General features: G+C 33.5%; 6 protein-coding genes across 11 annotated transcripts; 3 read left to right on the top strand and 3 right to left on the bottom strand.

The window, feature by feature from the left end:
- Positions 1–3,460: 3,460 nt before the first annotated feature.
- Positions 3,461–8,016, top strand: LOC126655205 (wall-associated receptor kinase-like 14). Of its 2 annotated transcripts, none has more exons than XM_050349255.2 (4): positions 3,461–3,696; positions 3,943–4,722; positions 6,179–6,253; positions 6,551–8,016. In XM_050349255.2, the coding sequence occupies exons 2-4, from the start codon at positions 3,969–3,971 to the stop codon at positions 7,831–7,833; spliced, it is 2,112 nt and encodes a 703-aa protein (XP_050205212.1). In that variant the 5' UTR covers positions 3,461–3,696; positions 3,943–3,968; the 3' UTR covers positions 7,834–8,016. The 2 variants fall into 2 exon arrangements, with proteins under 2 accessions (XP_050205212.1, XP_050205213.1); XM_050349256.2 differs by lacking the exon at positions 3,461–3,696 and adding an exon at positions 3,722–3,830.
- A 590-nt stretch (positions 8,017–8,606) lies between these two features.
- On the top strand, positions 8,607–12,903 carry LOC126655204 (LRR receptor-like serine/threonine-protein kinase EFR). Its single transcript, XM_050349248.2, has 2 exons — positions 8,607–12,040; positions 12,107–12,903. Exons 1-2 carry the CDS (start codon positions 9,433–9,435, stop codon positions 12,508–12,510), a joined length of 3,012 nt encoding a protein of 1,003 aa, XP_050205205.1. The 5' UTR covers positions 8,607–9,432; the 3' UTR covers positions 12,511–12,903.
- A 74-nt stretch (positions 12,904–12,977) lies between these two features.
- LOC126655207 (probable LRR receptor-like serine/threonine-protein kinase At3g47570) lies at positions 12,978–16,399 on the top strand. Its single transcript, XM_056103591.1, has 3 exons — positions 12,978–13,738; positions 14,165–14,986; positions 15,516–16,399. Exons 1-3 carry the CDS (start codon positions 12,979–12,981, stop codon positions 15,899–15,901), a joined length of 1,968 nt encoding a protein of 655 aa, XP_055959566.1. The 5' UTR covers position 12,978; the 3' UTR covers positions 15,902–16,399.
- LOC126655208 (thioredoxin-like protein HCF164, chloroplastic) lies at positions 16,384–18,826 on the bottom strand. Of its 2 annotated transcripts, none has more exons than XM_050349262.1 (5): positions 18,590–18,826; positions 18,293–18,502; positions 17,713–17,816; positions 17,112–17,420; positions 16,384–16,635 (listed from the first exon to the last, which is right to left on the bottom strand). In XM_050349262.1, the coding sequence occupies exons 1-4, from the start codon at positions 18,767–18,769 to the stop codon at positions 17,138–17,140; spliced, it is 777 nt and encodes a 258-aa protein (XP_050205219.1). In that variant the 5' UTR covers positions 18,770–18,826; the 3' UTR covers positions 16,384–16,635; positions 17,112–17,137. The 2 variants fall into 2 exon arrangements, with proteins under 2 accessions (XP_050205219.1, XP_050205220.1); XM_050349263.2 differs by having other exon boundaries at positions 18,602–18,824.
- A 1,924-nt stretch (positions 18,827–20,750) lies between these two features.
- On the bottom strand, positions 20,751–22,279 carry LOC126655209 (B3 domain-containing transcription factor VRN1-like). The gene is made up of 3 exons (XM_050349265.2): positions 22,133–22,279; positions 21,330–21,707; positions 20,751–21,123 (listed from the first exon to the last, which is right to left on the bottom strand). Exons 1-3 carry the CDS (start codon positions 22,187–22,189, stop codon positions 20,884–20,886), a joined length of 675 nt encoding a protein of 224 aa, XP_050205222.1. The 5' UTR covers positions 22,190–22,279; the 3' UTR covers positions 20,751–20,883.
- Positions 22,280–22,746: 467 nt separating this feature from the next.
- LOC126655212 (B3 domain-containing transcription factor VRN1-like) lies at positions 22,747–24,268 on the bottom strand. 4 transcript variants are annotated; one of them, XM_050349270.2, is made up of 3 exons: positions 23,739–24,268; positions 23,249–23,598; positions 22,747–23,125 (listed from the first exon to the last, which is right to left on the bottom strand). In XM_050349270.2, exons 2-3 carry the CDS (start codon positions 23,372–23,374, stop codon positions 22,835–22,837), a joined length of 417 nt encoding a protein of 138 aa, XP_050205227.1. In that variant the 5' UTR covers positions 23,375–23,598; positions 23,739–24,268; the 3' UTR covers positions 22,747–22,834. The 4 variants fall into 4 exon arrangements, with proteins under 4 accessions (XP_050205227.1, XP_050205228.1, XP_055962437.1 ...); XM_050349271.2 differs by having other exon boundaries at positions 23,249–23,583; XM_056106462.1 differs by having other exon boundaries at positions 23,249–23,487.
- Positions 24,269–24,330: the final 62 nt, after the last annotated feature.

Genomic DNA, 24,330 nt, shown 5'->3' with positions numbered 1-24,330 from the left:
GAGAGACGAGGTACATAGGCCTGTTATTAAAGTCAACTAATCTTAACTCTACAAAAATAAATTAATTGATAAAGGATTTTAAAAACAAAATAAGTGAACGGTTATTTCTAACAATTCAATAGTCATTTATTTGTCGTCTATTTATCTATAATTATTGATAAAAAAAATATTACTCATCAATTAAAAATAAATAAATACAGATAAACTTATTTATAAAAAATAAAATAAATATAAAATATTAGTTTATATCAATCATTTATAAAAAAATAAATTTTATAATATTTTGTAGTTATTTTTTTCTAGACAGAATTATATGCATTTAAACATCTATATAAAATTGCTTCATCTTTTTAAAAAAATTATTTATAAAGATGTATTAAACTTTTAAAATGAGCAAATTATTTTGAAACCTGAACATATATCATAATTTATAATTTTGTCTCTTTTGTTTGAAAATTAAACGATTTGGTCGGGGGTGTTTGATAACCCAATTTGTTACTTAAATTAATATATTAAGCACTTAATTGTTTTAAGTTGGTTTGATAACTCAAAAAAGTTCAACTAAACTTATTCAGTTAAGTCAAAAACCACTTAAAATAATAAGTCAAAAATTTTGACTTAATTTTTTTACTGAAAACATTAAGTATTAAATATTAGTTTCATCATTGAATAAACTTTATATTTTTATTATTTTCAATTAATTATTACTCACAAATAAAAATATTTTATCTCACATAGTATTTTTTTTAATATCACAATGAGTATATTGTATTTAGATCAGCATTTAAAATTTAAAGTACTATATTTTTCATTAGAAATATTTTATTTTTTATCTTTACTTTTCTTTTTATAATCTATATGCTATTTATTTTCTGTTTGTAATTGATAGAAACCGAACTCCAACATAACTATAATGGACCCAAGTCGTATAGGATCTACTCTTATGGGAGAATCCTAGCACTCGCCTAAACGGCAAAAACCTGATGGTATCGACACTCGATTTCATGAGATTCGCCAAATTTTAAGATTATAATTTTACAAAATTTTGAAAACTAGTTTTTTATTCTAAGGGCTAATTTTCAAATTAAAGTGGAGCATTTTTATAATCTTTAAAGACTAATTATCAACATATGCAACTAAAATTTAACATTTTTATTTATGATATATGTATTATTCATAATAGTTTTTATATATTCTTTATTTATATTTTAAAGATTTAAATAATATATAACTTATATTTAGTAATTTATTTTTAAAATAGTTAATTTTTAAATGTTTAGTATGTAAGTATAATAATTTCAGTAATGTTAAGTAATTGCAGAATTGCAGTTATCAAAAAGACTTATTTAATTCAGCACTTAAAAAAATCAGCAATTATTATTATCAGCACTTAAAATTCAGTTCTTAATTTTCAGCACTTAATTTTCAGTTTTATCAAACGTTGCCTTACACTTTTATTTTGCCAATAATTTATTCTTTCTATTCATTTTTGGTGTAAGTCAACTGAGTCAAACAACTTAACTAAAAAATTATGACACATGTAGAAAATCTGTAACGGCAATGGATGGTTGCCAAAATTTAGCCAATTTTAAATCTAATTTGAAATATCTTAATATAAATATATTGCTATTTTATTTTGATTTGATTAATGTATCTTTTAATAAAAGTTACATACTGTGAATGTAAAAATTTCCGCTGACAGACTCACCCACCATGTCAGGTGCGCGATGCGAGTCGGATTCGGATTAGTTAGGGCGAAGCTCTGGTAACCGGATGAGCAACCAAAATAAAAAAGATATATACATTATTTTAATCAAAAGATTAAATATTTTTGCATCTTTAAAGTTAATTCAATTTATTAAATCAATTCTTAATTGAATTATTTGGTTCAAATTAGTATTTTAGTTGGATTTTTATTCAATTGTCATTATAAATAGTAAATAGATACTGTAGTAGCAAATAACAAAAAGGTAGTTAGATGCTTATGTCCATTCACGCATACTTTGTTGTAGTCAAACCTTTTATAATTGCGTGCTGACTGTGTGTATTTTCTACTTTATCCTTCGAAGAAAAATTCTATATATTCTATTTTAATCATGTAAAATATAGTACAATTTGTGAAAAAAATAATAATTCATTTAAATACTTATTTAGTTTATTTAAAATTCCACTGATGTTTTACTAAACAAATTTACTATATAAATATAAATACTACCAATAAATAAATATTAATGATTAAAAACAAATTGTACTATACAAATATTTATTAATAATTATAAATTACACTTTCTACTATAACACCATTAAATTCTAACTTTTTTTTATTTATAAATTTGCAAATGTTTTGCAGCAGGTGGTACTCCGCAAGCAGCGGCCAGTCGTCGGAGTCCGTGACCAGAATTTAGCTAGCTGGCAATAGTCAACGTCGTTCAACAACAGTCAACAGTCAATTGTTAACGGTTAATTGTTTGATGACATCTCATGTTTATGAGTAAATTTTGATCGAATTTTAAATGTATATCGCTTAGTTGATAAGATATTTATCCAATTGATCTCAAAGTAAACTCCTCTCAACTTACCATGAAATTTAAAATAAATTATTAGATTATTTTTATCTGATATAAATATGATAATATAAAATAAATCAAATCCACCTAAAATATACAACATAGATCGACCTAAACTCCACGTTAGATCCACCACAAGTGAACATTGACAATAATAAAAACCACCAAAATCATTGTCAGATTCCACACGCAAATCATCAGATTAATATTAAACTTGAACTATGATCTGATTTGAATACTAAAAAAACAAAAAAACTATCAAAATTATCCGCGACTAATTCAGGCCGTGGGTTTTTAATGGCTTTTAAAACTAGTATTTTTATAAATATTTATTTTAAATAATTTGAGAATTATTTTTTGTGCTAATATTTTTGTAATTTTTTAAGACAGTCTTACAAAATCTTATAAAATGACTTAAATTTTGAATAAAGGGTTAACGCAGCTCCTAAACTTGTGCTCGGGATCAAATAATTATATTTTGGCTTTTTGGTGAGTTAGATTCAAAACTTGTATTTTGAACATCAAATAGATTAGCTGAGTCAATTAGGCTTCAAATTTACGTCTCGGGTCAAGTAAGACTATTTTGAGGTATATAAGATTATAGTTACTTCTTAAATTAAGTGAATTTGTGAATCTAATGAACTGATAAAATTAAAAATAATTTATTTGACTCAAAAATATAATTTTTAAATTTAATTTACTAAAAAATATTAAAATATATTTATTTGGTCTGAGATACAAGTTTGAGGACCGCCCTTATTTCATGAAAAAATAAAACAAGTTTCATGTTAAAGGGTAGTATGGTCAACAAAAGAAAAAGTCTCCATATGGGGCAAGTTGTTTATGTATTTGTTTGAGTGGGAAAAAAGGCATGAAAAAGCAATTTAACAGAAGAGCACATATCATTTTTCCATATTTAAGTTTTTAACATAATCATTACAATTTGATAGCAGAAGAACAAAACCAAAAATTCAGACAACAAACAGAAAAATAGGAGAAGGGTTCCAATGGAGCTTTTTTAGAAGATTTCAACTTCTCTGTACTAATTGTAAACTAGAAGAATCATTTTTTTCAACTTTTTTGTTCATTTGAGGACAGATTCGAGTTTGGGAATTGCACAAGAAAACAGGTAAAACACAAAGCTCATAAATTCTTCACCAACTCAAGAGATTTTATATTTTTTCATTTGGGAAAAATTAAGAAATGAAAAAGATCTAAACTTTGCATTAATGAACCTCAACATTTATTAGTTTCAGCTTTCAGGTAACGTCCCAACGGTACTGAAAGACCTCAGCTTTTATTTCGTTTCACTTCCCCACTCCATACCCAACATAAAATATTTCATTTCTTCATAAATTTATTCTTGTTTTTGCAGTTGTTGAAGCAAAAAGTTGATGATAAATGATGCTTGAAGAAAGAAATTTGTCAGTTTGGCCCTTCTTCACCTCAATTTTGGTAGCTATTTTGAGTATTGGTTATGGTCATGGGCATGAGTGTAAGAAATCTTGTGGAGTTGGTAACAAAATGAAGTTGGTTCCTTACCCTTTTGGATTTTCAAGTGAGTGTGAAGTTCAATTGAATTGCAGTGAAGAGTCAGGAGACATTAAAATTGGTGACTTTCAAGTCCAAAATTTAACTTCAGATAGTGTTTTAGTTTATGTTCCTGCAAATTGTAGCCGTTCACTTGATTTGATCAGAGTTTTATTTGGTCAAAATTATGCACCAAAATGGAAAAATGGTTTGCTTTTACAAAACTGTTCAAAGTCTTTAGATAGCTGTGTTATACCCTCAAAGAATTTCGTTAGCCAGTTGCATATACCGAGTTGCAACTCAAGAAGTGATAATATAAGCTGTTATTCTAGGGGGAATTCAGATATGGATGTGTTGAGTTATGATCATTTGAATTCGACTCAGTGTAAGTTCTTGTTCTCTTCATTTGCTGTTGGGGCTAATAGCCCTTCGGTTTCGCTCGAGTTCGAGCGAGTTGAGTTGGATTGGTGGCTTGAAGGGAGTTGTGAGGTTGATCGGGTTCAATGCGCAAAAAAGGCGAATTGTACGGATGTTAGACTTGGTGAGGGGAAGGCGGGATTCCGGTGCCGGTGTATAGAAGGGTTCACCGGAGATGGCTTTGAGAATGGGGAAGGTTGCCAGAGTGGTGAGTCAACTCAGTTTATTGAATTGTTTATTTGGTTGCTTTTGTTGATTAAATTAGTCTCTGTTTTTTGTTTATGTTTGGTCTAGTGGGGTGGGCATGGGTTGGCCTTTGACTGAGGCAACTGGGTATCTAAGATGATTAAATTAGAAAAAGACATTTCAATGAAATACTGGTTGGTCTATAGAACATAAAAGTAATTAAATATTTTCAAACCAAACCGAACTAGTCGATGCTGTCGATTTTTCAGTTCGGTTCAGTTCCGTGGTTTTGGTTTGGTTTGTACTATAACTTAACTGAAATTTGTTTACTTTCAAAACTGAATCGAACCGAACAACCAAATATCTTAATAATATCAAACAAACCGAATTTATCGATTTGGTTCAGTTTTTTGTGCACCCCTACTGCAGGAGGGTATTGGTTCAGGGTTTGTGAGCCATTCTCTTTTTTCAAACAATTTCTAATGAAACTATGAAAGCAATGCTATAATTTGGTTAGGGTTTAATGGCAAGGTCATTGCTTTGAAAATTATGTTTATATAATAAATACATGTTCATAGGGGAAAGGAGGAACAAGAAAAAAAATGCAAAGACTTTGACTTTAAGCTATGGATATGTGCATAAAGTCAACTTGGACCAGTTCAAAGCAAAGATTTTTTGTATTTTATCATATATTTTATCTAATTACAAAGTCACAGAATAACTAGGTATAATCTTCTTACATAGACATGGCGTGATTATAGCTGTAGTGTGTTGAAAGATCTTCCTCATGTTTTTGACTTTTAATTTGCTATTTCAGTTTCTTAGTTCTAACAAAATGTTTTAGCCTTACAGGGAACTAGCATTTGATTAAATTTTGTTTTAACCGTTTTACTTTACAACAACGTAAAGCTGAAAAGTATTTATAATCTATCCGGTCCTTTGGTCGTTGACTCGTTGTGATTTGAGTCTGAAATAGTTAAACATTTAAGAGTCTTGGTTAAACATTTGAGATTACAAATGTTTGAAGTTTTTTTAAGCAGAAGACAGTTAAGAATTTTATCAGAACTCGCATTTTAAGTATAGTTGGATATCTGAACAGGCGATATGGATGTTCAAATGTTGTGATTAGAAGTGCAGACTTTAATTTTGCAAATACTCAATTTTTTGTAATGATCCTTAAAAAAACGTAAAACTGGAAAAAAATTATAATCTGATGCTACACTATACATGTACCTATTCGGGTCCTTTGGCCGTTGTGATTTGAATCTGAATTAGTTCAACATTTAGGAGTCTGCAAATGTTTGAAGTTTTTTCAAGTAGGAGACAATTAAGAATGTTATCAGAACTCGCAATGCAAGTATAGTTGAATCTCTGAGCAGGCGATATGGATGTTTCAAATGTTGTGATTAGAAGTGCGGACTTTAATTTTGCGAATACTTGATTTTTTTTAATCCTTATTTCTTTGTTTGTGTCATCAGTCTCTAACTGCAATGCTTCAAAGTATATTAATGGCCAATGCGGCGGAACTACAAGAGTCGGTGTTCTTGTTGGAGGTAAGTTTCTTAAGCAATAAAGTTCCATTTTCATTGTTTATACTCTAGTGAAATCAATGGATTAACATTGAGTTGTCTTTTTCGTTCATGTTTCTTATCTATTTGTTTACAATTTAGAAAATCTGCAATTTAGAATTATATATACGTAATTACAGATCAAGATAAATAACATCAAGTAAATGTTCTATTGCTTTGCTTGATTTTGGAATTTGAAGATAATGTTGAAAATATCAAATTAGCTCCTAAGTTTGTCATCTTATAAATAGCTTAGCATGGTGTGCAATGTTGTGTTCTCAGGGATTATTGCTGGAGCTTCACTAATGTCCGGTCTGGCCCTTATCTGTTACTTTGTCCGACGACGGTCCAATTCTTGGAGAAACAGATTAAGTGCGAAGCGGCTTCTTTGTGAAGCTGCTGGAAACTCTAGCGTTCCATTTTACCCATACAGAGAAATCGAAAAGGCTACTAATGGCTTCTCTGATAAACAAAGATTAGGCGTCGGAGCCTATGGAACAGTTTATGCTGGAAAACTTCACAATGACGAGTGGGTCGCGATAAAAAGAATCCGCCATAGAGATATGGATAGTGTTGATCAAGTCATGAATGAAATTAAGCTCCTTTCATCGGTAAGCCATCAAAATCTGGTTCGCCTTCTAGGTTGTTGCATAGAGGAGGGTGAACCCATCCTTGTTTATGAATTCATGCCCAACGGGACCTTGTGCCAGCATCTACAACGAGAGAGGGGAAAAGGACTTCCGTGGACAATACGACTTACCATTGCTGCAGAAACTGCTAATGCTATTGCATTCCTCCATTCCACTATGAACCCGCCAATTTATCACAGAGACATCAAATCTAGCAATATACTACTGGATTACAACTACAGGTCAAAAGTTGCCGATTTTGGTCTTTCTAGGCTTGGCATGACCGAGTCATCCCATATTTCAACGGCGCCACAGGGGACACCTGGCTATCTCGATCCTCAATACCATCAATATTTTCATCTTTCTGATAAAAGTGACGTTTACAGTTTTGGAGTAGTTCTTGTAGAGATCATAACTGGATTGAAAGTTGTTGATTTTTCTCGAGCTCACAGCGAGGTAAACTTGGCTGCACTTGCTATTGATAGGATCGGAAGAGGTTGTATTGACGAGATAATAGATCCTTATCTTGATCCAAACAAGGATGCTTGGACGTTATCGTCCATGCATAACGTAGCTGAGCTGGCATTTAGATGCCTCGCTTTTCATAGGGATATGCGGCCTACAATGATGGAAGTTGCCGAAGAGCTAGAGCACATCCGACTCAGTGCATGGGTTCCAAATATGTACACAGCCTCACCAGCAGCTTCTACTTGTTCTTCACCGGACAATCAAAGTGAGAGGTCGTTAAGTGTTAAATCCGTTAAGAAAGCAGCGATAGCGAGCCGGAGATTACTCGTTCCGCAGACACCCCTAGATTGTTTGACTACATTGGAGGAAGTAAAGGATAGCTCCCCGGTTTCCGTGCAAGATCCGTGGTGTAGCGAACAAAGCTCGCCTTCGACGAACAGCTTGTTGGGTAACGCAGGTCCATCATAGAAACTTAGTTCTTTTTGTTGAACTACTTTCTGTGAATATTATTATTTTTTACAGTTATAGATTACAAGATATATAGTTTGTATGTTTGACCCACAGGCACTTTACAAATTTTGATTCTGCAAATTGTTCATGATGTTCAAAAAAGAAAGAATGTAAAAGCTATCACTACAGTGATTTTGCATATGTTCCGCAAGAATGTGACTGAAAATTTTGTCCACGAATAAGATGTTTTACGTGCTTTGCATTTGGCTCGTAATGTAATTCATTAATTTTCTATTTTAATTTTTTGAGAGAATCAATATTTATTTATTAATATTGTACTCATCAAACTAACATTAAACTTCTTTCAAAAAAAAAAAAACATTAAACTCTAATAACGATTAATAATAAAAAGTTAATTTCTAAAAGATACATCTAAAATTTCAAATTAAAATTCAACAAAATTAAAATTAAATTTCTATTTACATACAAAATAATATAATCATAGTTTATTATAATATTCAATATTACATCTAATAGTTTAATTATTATTGAAATTTAAACATATATAGCAATCATATAAATATGAGTCTACCTAAGAATTTTTCTCCTTATCACATCGATATATGTTTGATTAACATTTTACTTAGTACAAAATTAAAGTAATTCTAAATTATTAGTACATGATCATTACAAAATAAAATATTAAAAAATATAAAATTTTGGTTAATTGGTGTTTTTTTGCAAAATATAATTTTAGTCCCATAGTTGAATATATTCAGAAACATAAAATTTATAGATTTTATAATTCTAAAATTCTAAAAATTTAGAACAATTCAATACGGATAAAATTTTAAAAAATTGTTGTTCAATTTGGACTGTCGCAGTCCTTACATGCAATTCCCCGGCGGCGGAATTTAGGAATGTCAAGATGACAGAGGCCCGGCGCTGGTGATAACTTTGACGCCGGCTGCTGGAAGCAATCGGACGATATTATCGGTAACGGTAGCTTCGCCGGGAGGTAAGAATATCTTTAATGGAGCAGCATGCAAGCTATAGAAAAAATCGAACTCAACCGATTTTCGGTTCGGTTCTAAGATATTGAAAAAACAATCAGGTAGGCATATGATTTTCTCACTGGTTATTTGCATATTATCAAGAACTACTCTAATTTAATATTTGCATAGTTAATTAGTGATTAATTAGATAACATAAGATTAATTATATGCATATGTTTGGAAATTACTTTATAATTGTCATATTTTGGTTGAATTGCATTTTGCATTTAATAATTGGTCAATTCTGTGTGCATTTGTTAATCATTAATGTCATGATGGCTTGAAAAAGTTAAATTAAGCAAATAAGACTGCTCAGTCTTTTTTTCTTAATACAGTTTCTTGCTTAAACAAGCAATGGAAATAACTTATAATTACTTGCTGATTCTTGAAGACTATTCTAGACGTAAATTACATGTATTTCGCCGGCTAAACAAATATTCTTCCCCGGGTAGGAACTCATTTTCGCTGGATTATAAATCTAGTCTTTTAAGTTCCCTAGATTGTACCACTAACTACCCAAAACAAAACTTAGAGAATTAAGTAGAGATAACAAAAAGATTCAATGATCTTTGCTTATATCTTGATGCGTGTGATTATTGTCTTCGCATACCTCTGTGAAGCAGCAGTTTCTATTGAGATTGATGAGCAGGCATTGTCTTATTTCAAGGCCAAGATTAGTGATGACCCTCTTGGGGTTATGCTTTCATGGAACAGCAGCACCCACTTTTGTCAATGGCATGGTGTGACGTGTAGTAGTCGACATAAACGAGTGGTCATGTTAGATCTGAGTTCGTCATTTCTTGTAGGTTCCATATCACCGCATATTGGAAATTTAAGCTTTCTCAGGGTTTTAAATCTTCAAAATAATAGCCTTAGTCAAGAAATTCCTGCGGAAATCGGGCGCCTCCGTAGACTAGAAGAGTTAATGTTGAATAATAACTCAATCGGCGGACAGATACCTTCTAACATATCGCGCTGTTCTAACCTTGTGTTTATTAATATTGCTAGGAATAAGTTGGAAGGCATTATTCCTGAGGAGCTAGGCTCTTTGTCAAAGATGGAAGCTTTTGGTGCAAATAACAATCATCTAACAGGAAGCATCCCGTTTTCTTTTGGTAACTTGTCATCTCTTGTGAAGATTTTTCTGAACACTAATTTTTTTGATGGCAGCATCCCAGAATCCCTTGGTAGATTGACAAATCTTACAGATTTTTGGGTAGGAGGCAACGGGTTATCTGGAGACATTCCTCTCTCACTCTTTAACCACTCTTCTTTGATCAATTTCAATGCGGTAGTTAACCAAATTCAAGGGGTTCTTCCATCAAACATAGGAATTACTCTTCCTAATATTCGCCATTTCTCCATCTCTGTTAACCGGATTACCGGTATTATTCCACTTTCAATAGCCAATGCTTCCAATCTAGAGATACTTCTTATTTCTGATAACCAACTCATCGGAGAAGTTCCTTCTTTGGAAAACCTTCATCGGCTACAACACATAAGCATTACCAAGAATCTTCTTGGAAATAGCCTAAGCTTTCTGTGCTCCTTGAGGAATGCCACCAACTTGCGAAGCTTGAGCATAAATTTTAACAAGTTTGAAGGGATTTTACCAGAATGCATTGGTAATTTGTCAGGAACTCTAGCAGTTTTAACCGTCGATAACAACAGATTATTTGGAAGCATTCCAGTTGCGATTGGCAATCTTGTCAACTTACAGAGGCTTGACATGTGGAATAATCAATTATCAGGTGATATCGACTTCATTGGAAAACTCCACAACTTAGTGTATTTGCAGTTACAGTACAATAGTATTTCTGGTGAAATCCCAAACTCTCTAGGTAACTTAACTAAGTTAACCTTTCTAAATCTTCGAAAGAATAATCTTCATGGAAGCATTCCTTCGAGTATAGGTAATTGCCGAACTCTGCAGGAACTCGCTCTCTCAAGCAACAATCTCAATGGCTCCATAACCCCGCATGTATTTCTCATTTCATCCTTATTCTTGCTCGAATTGTCTGATAACCATTTTACCGGTGGTGTTCCTAGCGAGATTGGGAATTTGAAAAACCTCGGTAAGCTTCTTTTTCATGCAAACATGTTAAGTGGGGAAATTCCAACCGCTCTTGGCAGTTGTACAAGCCTTGAGATGCTATACTTGCAGGGTAATTCCTTCCAAGGCCCTATTCCTTCATCCTTGCATTCCCTAAGAGGTCTTGAAATTCTAGACATTTCTCACAACAATTTATCTGGCCAAATTCCTGAATTCTTGGCAACATTTAGTTTTCTTATCAATTTGAATTTATCTTTCAATGATTTTGAAGGAATGGTGCCAACTGAAGGGGCATTTAAGAATTCAAGTGCTACTTCACTTGTTGGAAACACTATGCTTTGTGGCGGTATGCCCGAGTTCCATTTACCTTCATGCAAATTAAAAAGGAGGAGATTGCTTGTTATTATTACTTGTTCTGTTGTTGGGTTTCTCTCGGCAGTTTCTGTGGTTGCCTTGCTGTTTTTTGTCAGGTTACAAAAGCGAACTCGTTCATCTACTTCCTCATTATTTCCAAATTCACTTTTGCAAGCCTCATATAAGGATCTCCTTGATGCCACCGATGGTTTCTCCTCATCAAAACTAATTGGTGCTGGTAGCTTTGGTTCTGTATACAAAGGAATTCTTCGAGAAAGTGGAGCAATTATTGCTGTTAAGGTTGTTAATCTCCAGCATCACAAAGCTGCTAAGAGCTTCATGGCCGAATGCGAAGCCTTGAGAAATATTAGACATCGGAATCTTGTAAAAGTGTTAACTGTATGTTCAAGCATTGATTCTCAAGGAAATGAGTTCAAGGCTCTAGTTTATGAATTCATGGCTAATGGGAGCCTAGATGACTGGTTGCATCCTCTTCCTAGAGTTGACGACACACCAAACAAGTTAAATCTTCTTCAAAGGCTAGATATTGCCATTGATATTGCTTCGGCCCTTGAATATCTGCATCACCATTGCGAAACTCCGGTAGTTCACTGCGACTTGAAGCCAAGCAATATTCTACTCAATGATGAACTAGTTGGGCACATCGGTGACTTTGGGATAGCAAAATTCATTTCAGATTTCTGTAGCAGTCATCAGTCTAGTACTATTGGATTAAGAGGAACTATTGGTTACGCTCCTCCAGGTTAGTAAGTTATCAGATGATCATTTTTATCACAGAACTATTTATCACTAATTCTATAAACTGCAGAATATGGGCTAGGAGCTGAGGTGTCAAAACAGGGTGATGTGTACAGCTATGGCATTCTCTTGCTGGAGATGTTTACTGGGAAGAGACCTACTCACGATATGTTCAAAGATGGAATAAGTCTTCATGAATTTGCTAAATCAGCTTTTCCAGATAGAGTGGTTGACATTTCAGATCCAATTCTCTTACATGAATTAAGGATAAGAGCAAATAATACTCCAAGTTCAAGTAGCACACCAAGTTCAAGTAGCACACAACACAACAGCGTTACAGAATGCTTGATTTCCGTAGTCGGAATTGGCGTTGCTTCTTCAGTTGAAGCACCCGGAGAGCGTATGATCATCAAAGATGTTACCATGAAGCTGTCTTCTATTAGAGAAAAGCTTCTGGCCGCTCGTCCAACCTGATGAATGACTTCTTGTTAGAGATGACTGCACTAAAAGCAAGCAGCTATTAACATTCTTCACATCCATGTCAGAATGCTTAATTATTTTTCTTCTGCTTTAGGTGCATAAGATTGATGACTTGTCAAAGATGCCAGTTCAGGGGGCTTGGTTTTTTTTTTTTAATCAAAGATAGTAATCGACTCTTTAAAGTCTCAATTGTTAGTGGTTAGTTACGGAGGCGTGGTTCGAACCCACAATCTCTTGATGCAGTTAGAGACACCTTAGCCATCTACGCTAGGCCCACATTGGAGGCTTGGTGGTTGGAGTGCCTAAGATTGATGAGTTGAAGTGAGAATACTTCAGAAATATTTATATTTAAAAATAGTGTTTTGGTGGGAGATGCCTAAACTTTTATTTCCTTTTCTATTCAAAATTCTTTTACTTTCCCACTCCACAAACTAACATGAAATGTTTGGTTCATGCTGAAGAATGATGCTTGAAGAAAAAAATATGTCTGTCTTTCTCTTTCCCATCCTTAGCTCAATTCTTGTAGCCATTTCAACTGTTGCTTATGGTCATGGCCATGATTGCAAGAAGTCTTGTGGCATCGGCGAGCAGATGAAGTGGGTTCCATATCCATTTGGGTTCTCAAGTGATTGCATAGTTCAATTAAATTGTACTCAAGAAACAGGAGAAATCAAAATTGGTGAATTTCAAATCCAGAACATAACCCCAGATAGTATTTTCACTCATCTTCCTGCAAATTGTAGTCGTTCACTTGATTCAATTAGACCTTTATTTGGTCAACACTATGCACCAACGTGTAAAAATGGGTTGCTTTTGCAAAACTGTACCAAGTCTTTAGATAGCTGTGTCATACCCACAAATAATTTTGTAAACCAGTTGCATATACCCAATTGTAATTCAAAGAGTGATAATATAAGCTGCTATTCCGGGGATAATTCAGGAACGGATGTTTTGAGTTATGACCATTTGAGTTTGACTCAGTGTAAGTTCTTATTCTCTTCGTTTTCTGTTGGGTCTGATAGCCCTTCTGTTTCGCTTGAATTCCAGCAGTTGGAGTTGGATTGGTGGCTTGAAGGGAGCTGTGAAGTTGATCAGATTCAATGCTCGAAAAAGGCAAATTGCACGGATGTTAGACTTGGCGATGGGAAGGCAGGTTTCCGGTGTCGGTGTCTGGAAGGGTTCACCGGAGATGGTTTCGAAAATGGAGACGGTTGCCAGAGTGGTGAGTCAACTCAGTTTATTGAATTGATTGATTTATTTGTTTAATGTTAATTTAACTAGTCTGTGTTATTTGTTTATGTTTACTTGTTGGTCTAGTGGGGTGGGCATGGATTGGCCTTGAGGCAACTGGGTATCTAAGTTGATTAAATTAGATAAAGACATTTCAATGAAATACTGGTTGGTCTACAGAACATAAAAGATATTAGTTAATACTATTGAATATGATCCGGATTCGATTTGAACCAAACCAATTTTTTAACCGAATTTATAAAGGTATAAAATTTTCAAACCAAACTGAACTAGTTCTTATCAGAGGTCTTGGAATTTTAGACATTTCTAACAACAATTTAGCTGGCCCGAATTCCTAAATTCTTGGCAACATGTAATTTGCTTATCAGTTCGAATGTATCTTCCAATGATTTTGAAGGAATGGTGCCAACTGAAGGGGCATTTAAGAATTCGAGTGCTACTAAGCTCTGTGGTGGTATGCTCAGCAAATCAGGAAGGAGGAGATTGCTTGTTACTATTACTTGTTCTGTTGCTGGGTTTCTCTTGGCAGTTTTGGTGGTTGCCCTGCTGTATTTTGTAAGGTTACGAAAGCCAACTCGTTCATGTACTTCCTCATCATATCCAAATTCACTTTTGCAAGCCTCATATCAAGATCTCCGTGATGCCACAGATGGTTTCTCCTCTTCAAAACTTATTGGTGCCGGTAGCTTTGGATCTGTATACAAAGGAATTCTTCGAGAAACAGGAGCAGTTATTGCAGTTAAGGTTATTAATCTCCAGCGATATAAAGCTGCTAAGAGCTTCATGGCCGAATGCGAAGCCTTGAGAAATATTAGACATCGAAATCTTGTAAAGGTGTTAACTGTATGTTCAAGCATCGATCCTCAAGGAAATGAGTTCAAGGGCCTAGTTTATGAATTCATGGGTAATGGGAACCTAGAAGAGTGGTTGCATCCTCTTCCTAGAGTCGACGACACGCCGAACAAGTTAAATCTTCTTCAAAGGCTAAATATTGCTATAGATATTGCTTTGGCCCTTGAATATCTGCATCACCATTGCGAAACTCCAATAGTTCACTGTGACTTGAAGCCAAGTAATGTTCTTCTCAATGATGAACTAGTTGGGCATATCAGTGACTTCGGGATAGCAAAATTCATTTCAGAGGGTAGTCACGATTATATTAGCAGTCATCCATCGAGTACTATTGGATTAAGAGGAACTATTGGTTATATGCCTCCAGGTTAGTAAGTTTATCAAATGATCATATTTAGAGTTATCTATACTAATTATCCATGTACTATTGCCTCTCTCCCGAACAGTCTCTAAATTTTATTTTGTACCACAACTGTCTTTAAACTTTTATTTAATAATTTGTTGTTCCTGCCGTTACTCTTGCGCCTTTTAGTCAATTTTAGTAACTCAGCGTGCCAACTAGAGTCCTAGATGGACATTTAGAATTTTAATTTTGCCACGTTTTTCTGTCAATTTTAATAACATGGCGTGCCAACTAGAATCCTATATGGACGCTTAGATTTTTAATTTTTGCCCTGTGGTGCTATGTGGCAATTTTAAGCGTCCATATTGGACTCCAGTCAGCACACCACATCATTAATATTGTCGAAAACGGCGAAAAAGTAACGGCAGGACAACTAAGTCATTAAATAAAAAATTAGGAACACTTAGAGTACCTGTTTAAGTTTAGAGATTGTTCGGTGAATAGCCCTCATTTCTATCCCACAACTCTTTGAAACTAGTATCATGAACTGCAGAATATGGGCTAGGAGGTGAGGTGTCAAAACAAGGCGATGTGTACAGCTATGGGGTTCTCTTGTTGGAGATGTTTACGGGGAAGAGACCTACTCACGATATGTTCAAAGACGGATTGAGTCTTCACGAATTTGCAAAGTCAGCTTTCCCAGATAGAGTGGTTGATATTTCAGATCCAATTCTTTTACATGAATTAAGGAGAAGAACAAATAATTCTCCAAGTCCAAGTAGCATGCAAAACGACAGAATTACAGAATGCTTGATTTCCGTAATCGGAATTGGTGTTGCGTCTTCTGTTGAAGCACCGGGAGAGCGTATGAACATCAAAGACATTACCATGAAGCTCTATTCTATTAGAAATAAGCTTCTTGCTACTTGTCGAACCTGATGATCGACTTCTTGTCCAAGATGACTGAACTAAAAGCAAGCAGGTATTCACGTTGTACCCATCCATGTCAGAATGAGCATACCTTCTTCATCAAGTCCGATACTAAAATTTCTTTCTTCTGGTTTAGGTGCGTAAAATCAATGACTTGTCAAAGATGCCAATGGGAAACATCGAACAAAAAAATGGCGAAACAATATTTTTATAAGAATGTCATATATATATAGAATTTGGAGTTCAAAAAAGTTTATGAAAATAGAAGTAAAGTGTCAAAATGTAGGACTCAATAAGTGGAACTGTGTTATTTCATCGTCTTCGGTTGTTGTCTATTTCAACTTGTAGTGATTTTACGTGGGCGAAGTTGGCCAAGCTCCTATACGGAAAATCTTGAGGAAATGAGTTCAAGGTTTCGCCGAAATGTAGAACTTGAAAAAATTCCATGCCACATAGTTTAAGCTGTTGAGGAATTTTGCAATGTTACAAAATGCTTGAATTTTGACATCTGAGATTCAATTTTAAACATCTTTTGACATCAAGAATGTGTATTCCTGAACATTTTTCTATACAATTTTTAAATGTTAAATAGTACACCTGAGTTTTTCCAAAATGGGTTCTACTACTAAAAAACTATCTAAGCTGTAGAAATTATATACTTTTTGCAGAAGTTAAATATTGCTTATAGGCAATTGAAAACAAAGCAGTAGCAAGTCCACCGGATTCAATTTGAAATATTCAACCTGCAGATATAAGATCATAAAAATTAGGCACCAATTTCTTCCACCATGATAAATTGTTACTAGTTTAAAAGTGATAACTATATCACCAAAAAATATCCAACCTTTTTAACTTTTTTCATTCGTGGCCCAACTTTTAATTTCGTCAATTGTATCCTAATTTCGATAAGTACATTTTAATAAAAGTCAAACCTTTTCGATTTTTTCATTTATGATCGAACCTTTTAATTTTGTCAAATTTTGATAGGTATCTTTCAATTGAAAATGGTAAAAGAGTTTCTCTTTTCTTAATGACTGGTTAGCTACAATTGAAATGACTTATCAAACTTAAGCAACAATTGACAAAATTAAAAGGTTGGGGCCATATATGAAGAAAGTTGAAAAGATTGGGCAATATTGAGTGATTAAGCCTAACAAAATTGATACTAGTAAGAATTGTAAAAGATGAGAAGAACACACATAAGCATATAAAAGATTACCTCAAATTCAGAGAAGAGAGTGGCATCTATCCATGACTTCTAGGATCAACAACTTGGTGCACTTTCCTTAATTCGGTGCTCGAATATTGTCCGAGGACACGAGCATGAGGAATGTCCGCTTCCCCTCGAGCAAGCGCATCGACATTCTCAAGGAAATACTGCCTTGGAAATCTACCAACTACATTGCCCTCTTCATTCCCTTGTTTGTCTAGAAATGCAAAGTGTGGAATACCCTCAACACCAAATTCATCAAGCTCTTGTTCCCACTTTGTGTTATCAACATTCAACATAACAAAATTAACCTTATCCCTAAACAAAGCAAAAGGGGGGCTAGTATCAACCTAAAAGGCAAAAGAAATGTCTACTTTGCTGATTAATAAAGACTTAAATGCAAGTATAACTCTCGCATGTTCTGCAATTTGAAACACAAACTTTTATATTTTTACGATTTGAATTGATCATTGAAGCTAAGATCAATACATGCTGATGTGGAATGTCGGAACCAAAATTGAATGGCATGGTAAGATGAGATTTAGCGTCCATAAATGATCAAAAGAACAGTATTGGAGAGGCATAAGAAGAGAAAGGTAAAGATTGTTACTTGAACTGTTGCTCAACTTTGTAAACATCTGGAGCTAGCTCTCGACATACTTCACACCAATCAGCATAAAACTCCACAACAGTAGGTTTTCCATTAGAAAGAGCCTGCATAATCAACCAATTTCTTTTCTTAACAATGTAATTGCTTGGATTAAATCACACTCAATAATATAAAAAAAAATCACCATGTCCCTCAATTAGTGAGCTTACATTCAATTAAAATATCAGAAAACATAGTAATTCTTTACAAACAAATAAAGCAGTAATTTTGATCTAAACTTAGGCATGATAGTAAGTATCCTATATCAATTTAACTCCAATTCATGCAAAACCATGTTACTTGATACATGATTTCATATTTTTAGAATGATTTAATTCTTGAATTCAAGCATCAATGTTACTCGAGTTCTTGAATTCAAGAATCAATGTTACTCGAGCTCTTGAATTCAAGAATCAACGTTACTCGAGTTCTTGATGTAACTTGAGATCTTGAATTATTGAATCAATTGCTCGGACATGCAAATTCTTGCAACTTTAAAATCACTATAATTGGACCTAAAGTAATAGAAATAAAAGAAAACCTCTTCATAGGGTAAAGCAGCAGCAGTAAGATCCTTCAAAGAAACACCAAAATCCAATCTTGCAGACAAGAAAAGCCCCACAGCAGCAACCAAAGAAACCGCTGCAATTCGCTTATTTACACTCTTATTTGGAAATTCAGGCAGCCCAGTTGAAGTTGAACCCTCATTTTTCACATCACTTGAAGAAATGGGTTCAACAGTAACCTTATCCTGCATCAAATTGAACCATCAAGATTGAAAATTTAGCATCAGAAAGTGAAAAAAATGAGCTTTGAACTTAATAAAGAAAACACAGACAAAAGTAGTTACAGTTGTGGAGGTTTCTGTGAGTTTAGGATCAGTTTGGCAAGCTACTAGAACATTCGGGAATCTGCGTGGTCTGATTTGGAAGCTGAGAGTGGTGTTGAAGGTGCATGAGCCATGAAAACATGGTCGGAATCTATGGAAGCTTAAAGGGTTTGAAACCACACGAGCCATTCAAGATAATTTCGTTTTCTTGATTATGCTGTGGTGTAATGATTCAAAATGGCTTATTTTGTTTTTAGTTTTATAATGGTGATTTCTTAAAATGGCTTAATTTAGATTAGTCTGTATTGCAAACTTCTACAAGATTTAATAAAGATTAATCGTTTTAAGGTCCTTAACTTTCAGTTTTTTTTATAAAATTTGGCTAACACTCATGGATTTTGATTTTAGGCCCCGTTACAAAAGAATTCCTAATCTTTAAAAGTGATCAATTAACTCCTAAATTTAGGTCTCTAAATCTAAAAAAACAACGTGAGCCTTCACTCTAATGGCGCCACATCAACTGCCATGTCATTAAAATATTTTGAAATTTAAAAACACTCTTAAAACTATTAAAATTTAATTAAAAAAAATTAAAAAAATTAAATCCAACCAAACCCAATCTAACAAACTCAAACCACCCATTTAACACGCCTGCCGCCGCCACTGATCACCTTTGTCGCATGGCGCAGTTGTCTTCTCAGGTATAGTCAAGTTAAATGTAAAACTGTCAATTGTTGAAACCAGAGAAATCATATTCTTGGTGTGGCGAGGCGGAGATAGCTTCTTAATATTCTTTGATGTGGTAAAGCCAAAGATGATAACAAAAGAATTGATTTCTATAAAAATATTCTAGTTCGAGGAAAGTATTGATTGGAGAAAATAGAATGATAATGCCGATTATTTCTTCTGTTTGAATTTACAAAAAAAGCAATTATTAACATTTGAATACTTTTATTAACAAAAATACACAATCCAAATATCTATTGTTTTAATTAGGGGGGTGTGCGTTAATTATTTTGATTACCGAACCGACCATAAAAAGTAAAACCTATCAATTTTTTGGACTCTAAAAAATCACACCAAAATAAACGCCCATGGAAGTAAGTTTTCCACTGAGCTAGTTAAAACTTCTATGTTATTTTTAACAAATTATATATAATATAACTTCGATTTTCATTTCGATTCAATTCAGTTTTAAAAATTCAAACCCAAAACTAACTAAAGCTAATTCAATAAAAACAAAGATGAAACCAAACTTACGCTTGGCTTTCGCTTAATCATTTCTTACACACACTTGGTTTCAATACTCAATATTTTCATATAGTTTTCTCCAATATCTTATCTTTGAGAATTTTTAATTTCAAAATTACATAATTATTTGAATATTGTGCAATTTTACATGTATTATATATACAAGAAACATTTAAATTAGACGCTAACTATCTCCCACTATGTTACATATAAAAAGTGTTGATCATGAAATACTTGATCTTTTACCGCAATCACGAAAAACTTGCGGATTGTAAAAGTCTGGTATTTAATTTCAAAACACACCGAAAAGATGAAAATGAAATGCTTAATTTACGAGGGCTTTCAGATAAGCTGATGAACACTCCAGCCATTGATTTTATTATTGATTTAAACTTAATTGTACTAGAATTTGTAAGAACTTAGATTAAGCTTCCCATATATAAAAAGTTATAGAGTTTCACAAGTGTTTCCAAAAACAGAAATGGAATGTCGAAAACATAAAACTCAACAAGTTCCAGTGCGATGTAGTGGTCAATAGTATGACAAACGTAAGGTCCAACACCAAATGGTAATATAATATACTATGCACGTGGCTTGTAATGTGATAAGATAATGATATTATATGATTTTAATTAATAATAAATTAAAAATAATATTTGATAATTCCATTTAATATTAATATCATCTTTAATTTATTTATTATTAAATAAAAAAATTATTATTGATTAGTATAAGATAAATTAAATATTTCCGTTTCAGCGCAACATAGCCTCGGGGATTCCTGGCAATTCTGTCTAACATTGCTGTTCTGTGCATGCTTGTAGCTGAAATAGCAATCATAAGATTCACAACACATACCATTAAAGCTTACAATTTCTATAACTGTTTATCAGAGAAATCTAATTCACATTCATCTAACTGAAAAAACATAATCAAACGACGAGATTCATATCATAATTTGGTTCATAAACGGAAAAACGACACAAGAAAGTTCTTAAAGTTTGTCATCAAAATGCTAACATTTAGTTTTCCATGTCATATACTAACTAGAATTACTTGGTGTCATGAAATATAGTAACTCCGAAGACATTCATCTCCATGAACTCGAAAACACAAATATCGCCTTCCATCAAATTGTTGTCCCTCAGAAATGCAGTCCATCCCTGCCCTAAGCTCAATTGCTTCGCCTTATTTCGTTGCACTTTAACCTTCCATTCTCTTCCATCAGAAAGTTGAAATGTTAATTCCACAGGAACTTCCTTCAGAATCTCTTTAACTTTAGCAGGCACATTCTGAGAAAAAATACAACAATCTCTACTAATTAGACTTTAAAAGGAATTACTGATATCGAGAAAAATGTATGTTTCACGAGAACTCATCGAGTCCTATATTTAAACATCTTGTTTCTGTTTCCGCAAATGCTTCTGAAACGCCGAAATTTCACAGTTTTCTTACAACATAGAGAAAAACTAATGAATTTGTCGAAAAAAAGACTTACCGCGAATCTATACCCAACACCGCGTCTTCGAATAATGATCTTGAAACAAGGCTTTTCAGTCTTGAAATTTACAAAATCAGCCATTGCTCTTTGTTCTGTCTGTGATGGAGTAGTTCTAGTGGAAGAATAGTCAATTTCGCAGCCAGAGTTATCGCATATGCGTACCCCGAAAGTGTAAAAACCTAAGAGTTTGAACACTAGCAAGTACTTCTGTTGGATTGAGTAATGCTTCACAAATTCATTCCAATTATGATCAAAGTAAACTTTGTTATCTGATTTTGTCAATCCTACTTCCCATGCAGTTCCAGTTGGGTCAATGAGATTAACTTGATCTATAAACGCATCAGGGTTATCCCTCAAGAACTTTTCAGGAATCTCCTGCAAGTAAATTATGCAAAAGCTTGTTTAAATACTGTTTAACAAAATGTATTAAACAGAATAAACCAATACGGAGCTCTCCTGTTGAACAACAGAATCCTAGGTTGCACGGAAACTTCTCGAGTCCTTTCCTTATCTAAAAATGCTTCTAAAACTCTATATTTAAAACATATTCTTTCGAAAAAAATGTCGTTTTGCTGTTTTTCAATTCGGATCTATTGTTTCAGGTTTTCGTTTCCGTGATATATAGACAGAATCAAACCGAAACTATACTTCATTTTATCTGAGGCCAAGTAAAGATCCTATAATTGATCTCATTTTTGCAAGCAAATCAGAAACAAAAACCAACAGAAAAGAAAATGCAAAAAGCAAGATAGAAGCAATATCATAACGAAAATAAGAGGAACAAGAAAAGAAATACTTACCAATTTCTGATCATGTAAAGTTTCTGTAAAACACACTCTGAAGAAAGATGGAGCCATTGAAGAGGCAACAAAAATTGCTTTGGTCTCTTACTTCTTGGACACAGGAGTTGTAGCCTGAAGGAATGGTATTTTCCAAGTCCATGGATAAACTATATTTACATTATTTACCAAAAAAGGGAAGCTATTAGAAAGTATTTTTGTTCATATTCTTGAATAAGCTAGTGAATCCTGTCAAATCTCAATGGCTGCTGTTCAAAAAGAGAGTCTTGATGAGTTATCTGACATTTCTGCAAATATGTACCTTTGCTTACAGTAATACTAAAATATGGAGTTTCCAAGTTCTTATCTAATGCTAACATTGTAGCTTCAAAATAACCTTAGTAGTTAGTAATTCTAACTAGGATTAGCTGCTCATTATTATTAAGGAAGAACACCATAAAATACTATATCGTACAATTGGATATTATTCATCACAAAAAGGAATTAATTATTGCATAAATTGATAGCCTTGAAATTGGTTTGGCTCAAATTTTAGACCAAATATAGTAATTCTATAGGATAATAGTTCTACTACAAGTTTAGCGGAATAAAAAATAGCTACTCTATTCCGTATCTATTCTACTACGGAAACTAGCTACAAGCATCGACTCTTTCTTTTCTTCATTTCTTGCTTCTTCAGCTTCACCAGCATTGATATGGCAATTAGTTGTGTCCAAGTTCTGCTCTTTTCATAGTCGGAGGATAGTGAACCTCACAGCCAGAGTATTCATATATGTGAACTCCAAAACTGAAGAAACCTAAGAACTCAAAAACTAGAAACTCTTTCGGCTGAATCGAGTACTGTTCAACGAACTTGTTCCAATTCTGATCGAAATAAACAGCATCATCTGATTTTGTTAAACCTACTTTCCATAGTCTCCCATTTGGAACAATGAGATTCACTTCATCCCCAAATGCATCGCAGTTTTCGCGATAAAATTTGTTCGGGATCTTCTGCAAGTTAGAGATCAAATTTAAAGAAAATGAAATGGAAAAACAAGAATCAAATACAACAGCAACATCAACAACAGGCATTATTACAAAGAAAAGTGTAGTATAAGAAAAGAAAATAGTTACCAATTTCTTGTTCTGCAAAGTTTCTTCAAGAATTACTTTGAAGAAAGCTGGGGAGGGTCTGTTTTCTGAAGAAGTAGCAGATAAAGGTAGACTTGGAGCAGAGCTCAGTTTCTTCCTGGTAGCCATTGATTTTGCTGGTTAGTGATACTTTCAGGGTTTGGTTTGCTTCTTTATTGAACAAACTAGTACCTTAAAGCTCTCTTCTTTTACTTCTTGGACCATGGAAATGTTTAATTGATCTTTTTAGTCCAAAAATGGAAAGCTAGTATAAAGAAGTCTTGTCCTGATTATCTGAAACAGCAAGTGAACTGAACCATAACCTGAGCTGCTTACAGCTGTTGAGTAATTGCCTAAGATTAATTTAATACTAATATCATTATATAAAGCAAAAAGTACATATTATGAAGGAAATTGTATTAAAAGTTTAAAACTAGTGAGTCTGTCAAAAGATCTGAAGCAAAAGTTAAGTTTCTGAAAGATAAAATCATACAGGATTTCTAGTCCTGAACTTTCTACAGGCATTGATTGCTCCTTCTTTTCTTCCAGGTATCATATCTGTTGTATCTTCAACTTCACCTGCATTCAATTATGAACATGTTACACATTCACATACTATAAAGGGTTCATAAACTTTATTTAAAAATAATTATGATTCCAGCATTTTGTGTTTCAGCGTTTCAATGCAACATTTGTATCTTATATAGCTTCTTGAATCGAATAAGACCCCGCGGAATCGTTCCGATTTCGATGTCGATGGAAATACATTCTGTTATCTAATTTTGACAGTCCTGTCTTGACTTCATCCCCACAAAACATCATAGTTAAGTGTTTATACCATTTCACACCTATACCATTTGAGGTATAGCTCGTTCCTAATTCTTACATCTTTCAGTAATAGCTTTAATCATCAAAATCATTAAATAGAATCATAAACATAAAGAGAAGACTTACAAAAATTTGAAGTGATATTAACTTAAATAAATTTAGTTTAGCAGCTGATTACATAAATTAAACACCAATTCAAATCTATTACATAACATTAAAATTGGACCAAAAACACTGTAGCAGGAACAGTGTTTTTG

This window comes from Mercurialis annua, linkage group LG7 (genome assembly GCF_937616625.2).
Source record: "Mercurialis annua linkage group LG7, ddMerAnnu1.2, whole genome shotgun sequence".
NCBI classification, from domain to species: Eukaryota; Viridiplantae; Streptophyta; class Magnoliopsida; order Malpighiales; family Euphorbiaceae; genus Mercurialis; species Mercurialis annua.
The sequence above is the reverse complement of the archived record's forward strand: the minus strand, read 5'-3'. Positions and strand labels throughout refer to the sequence as shown.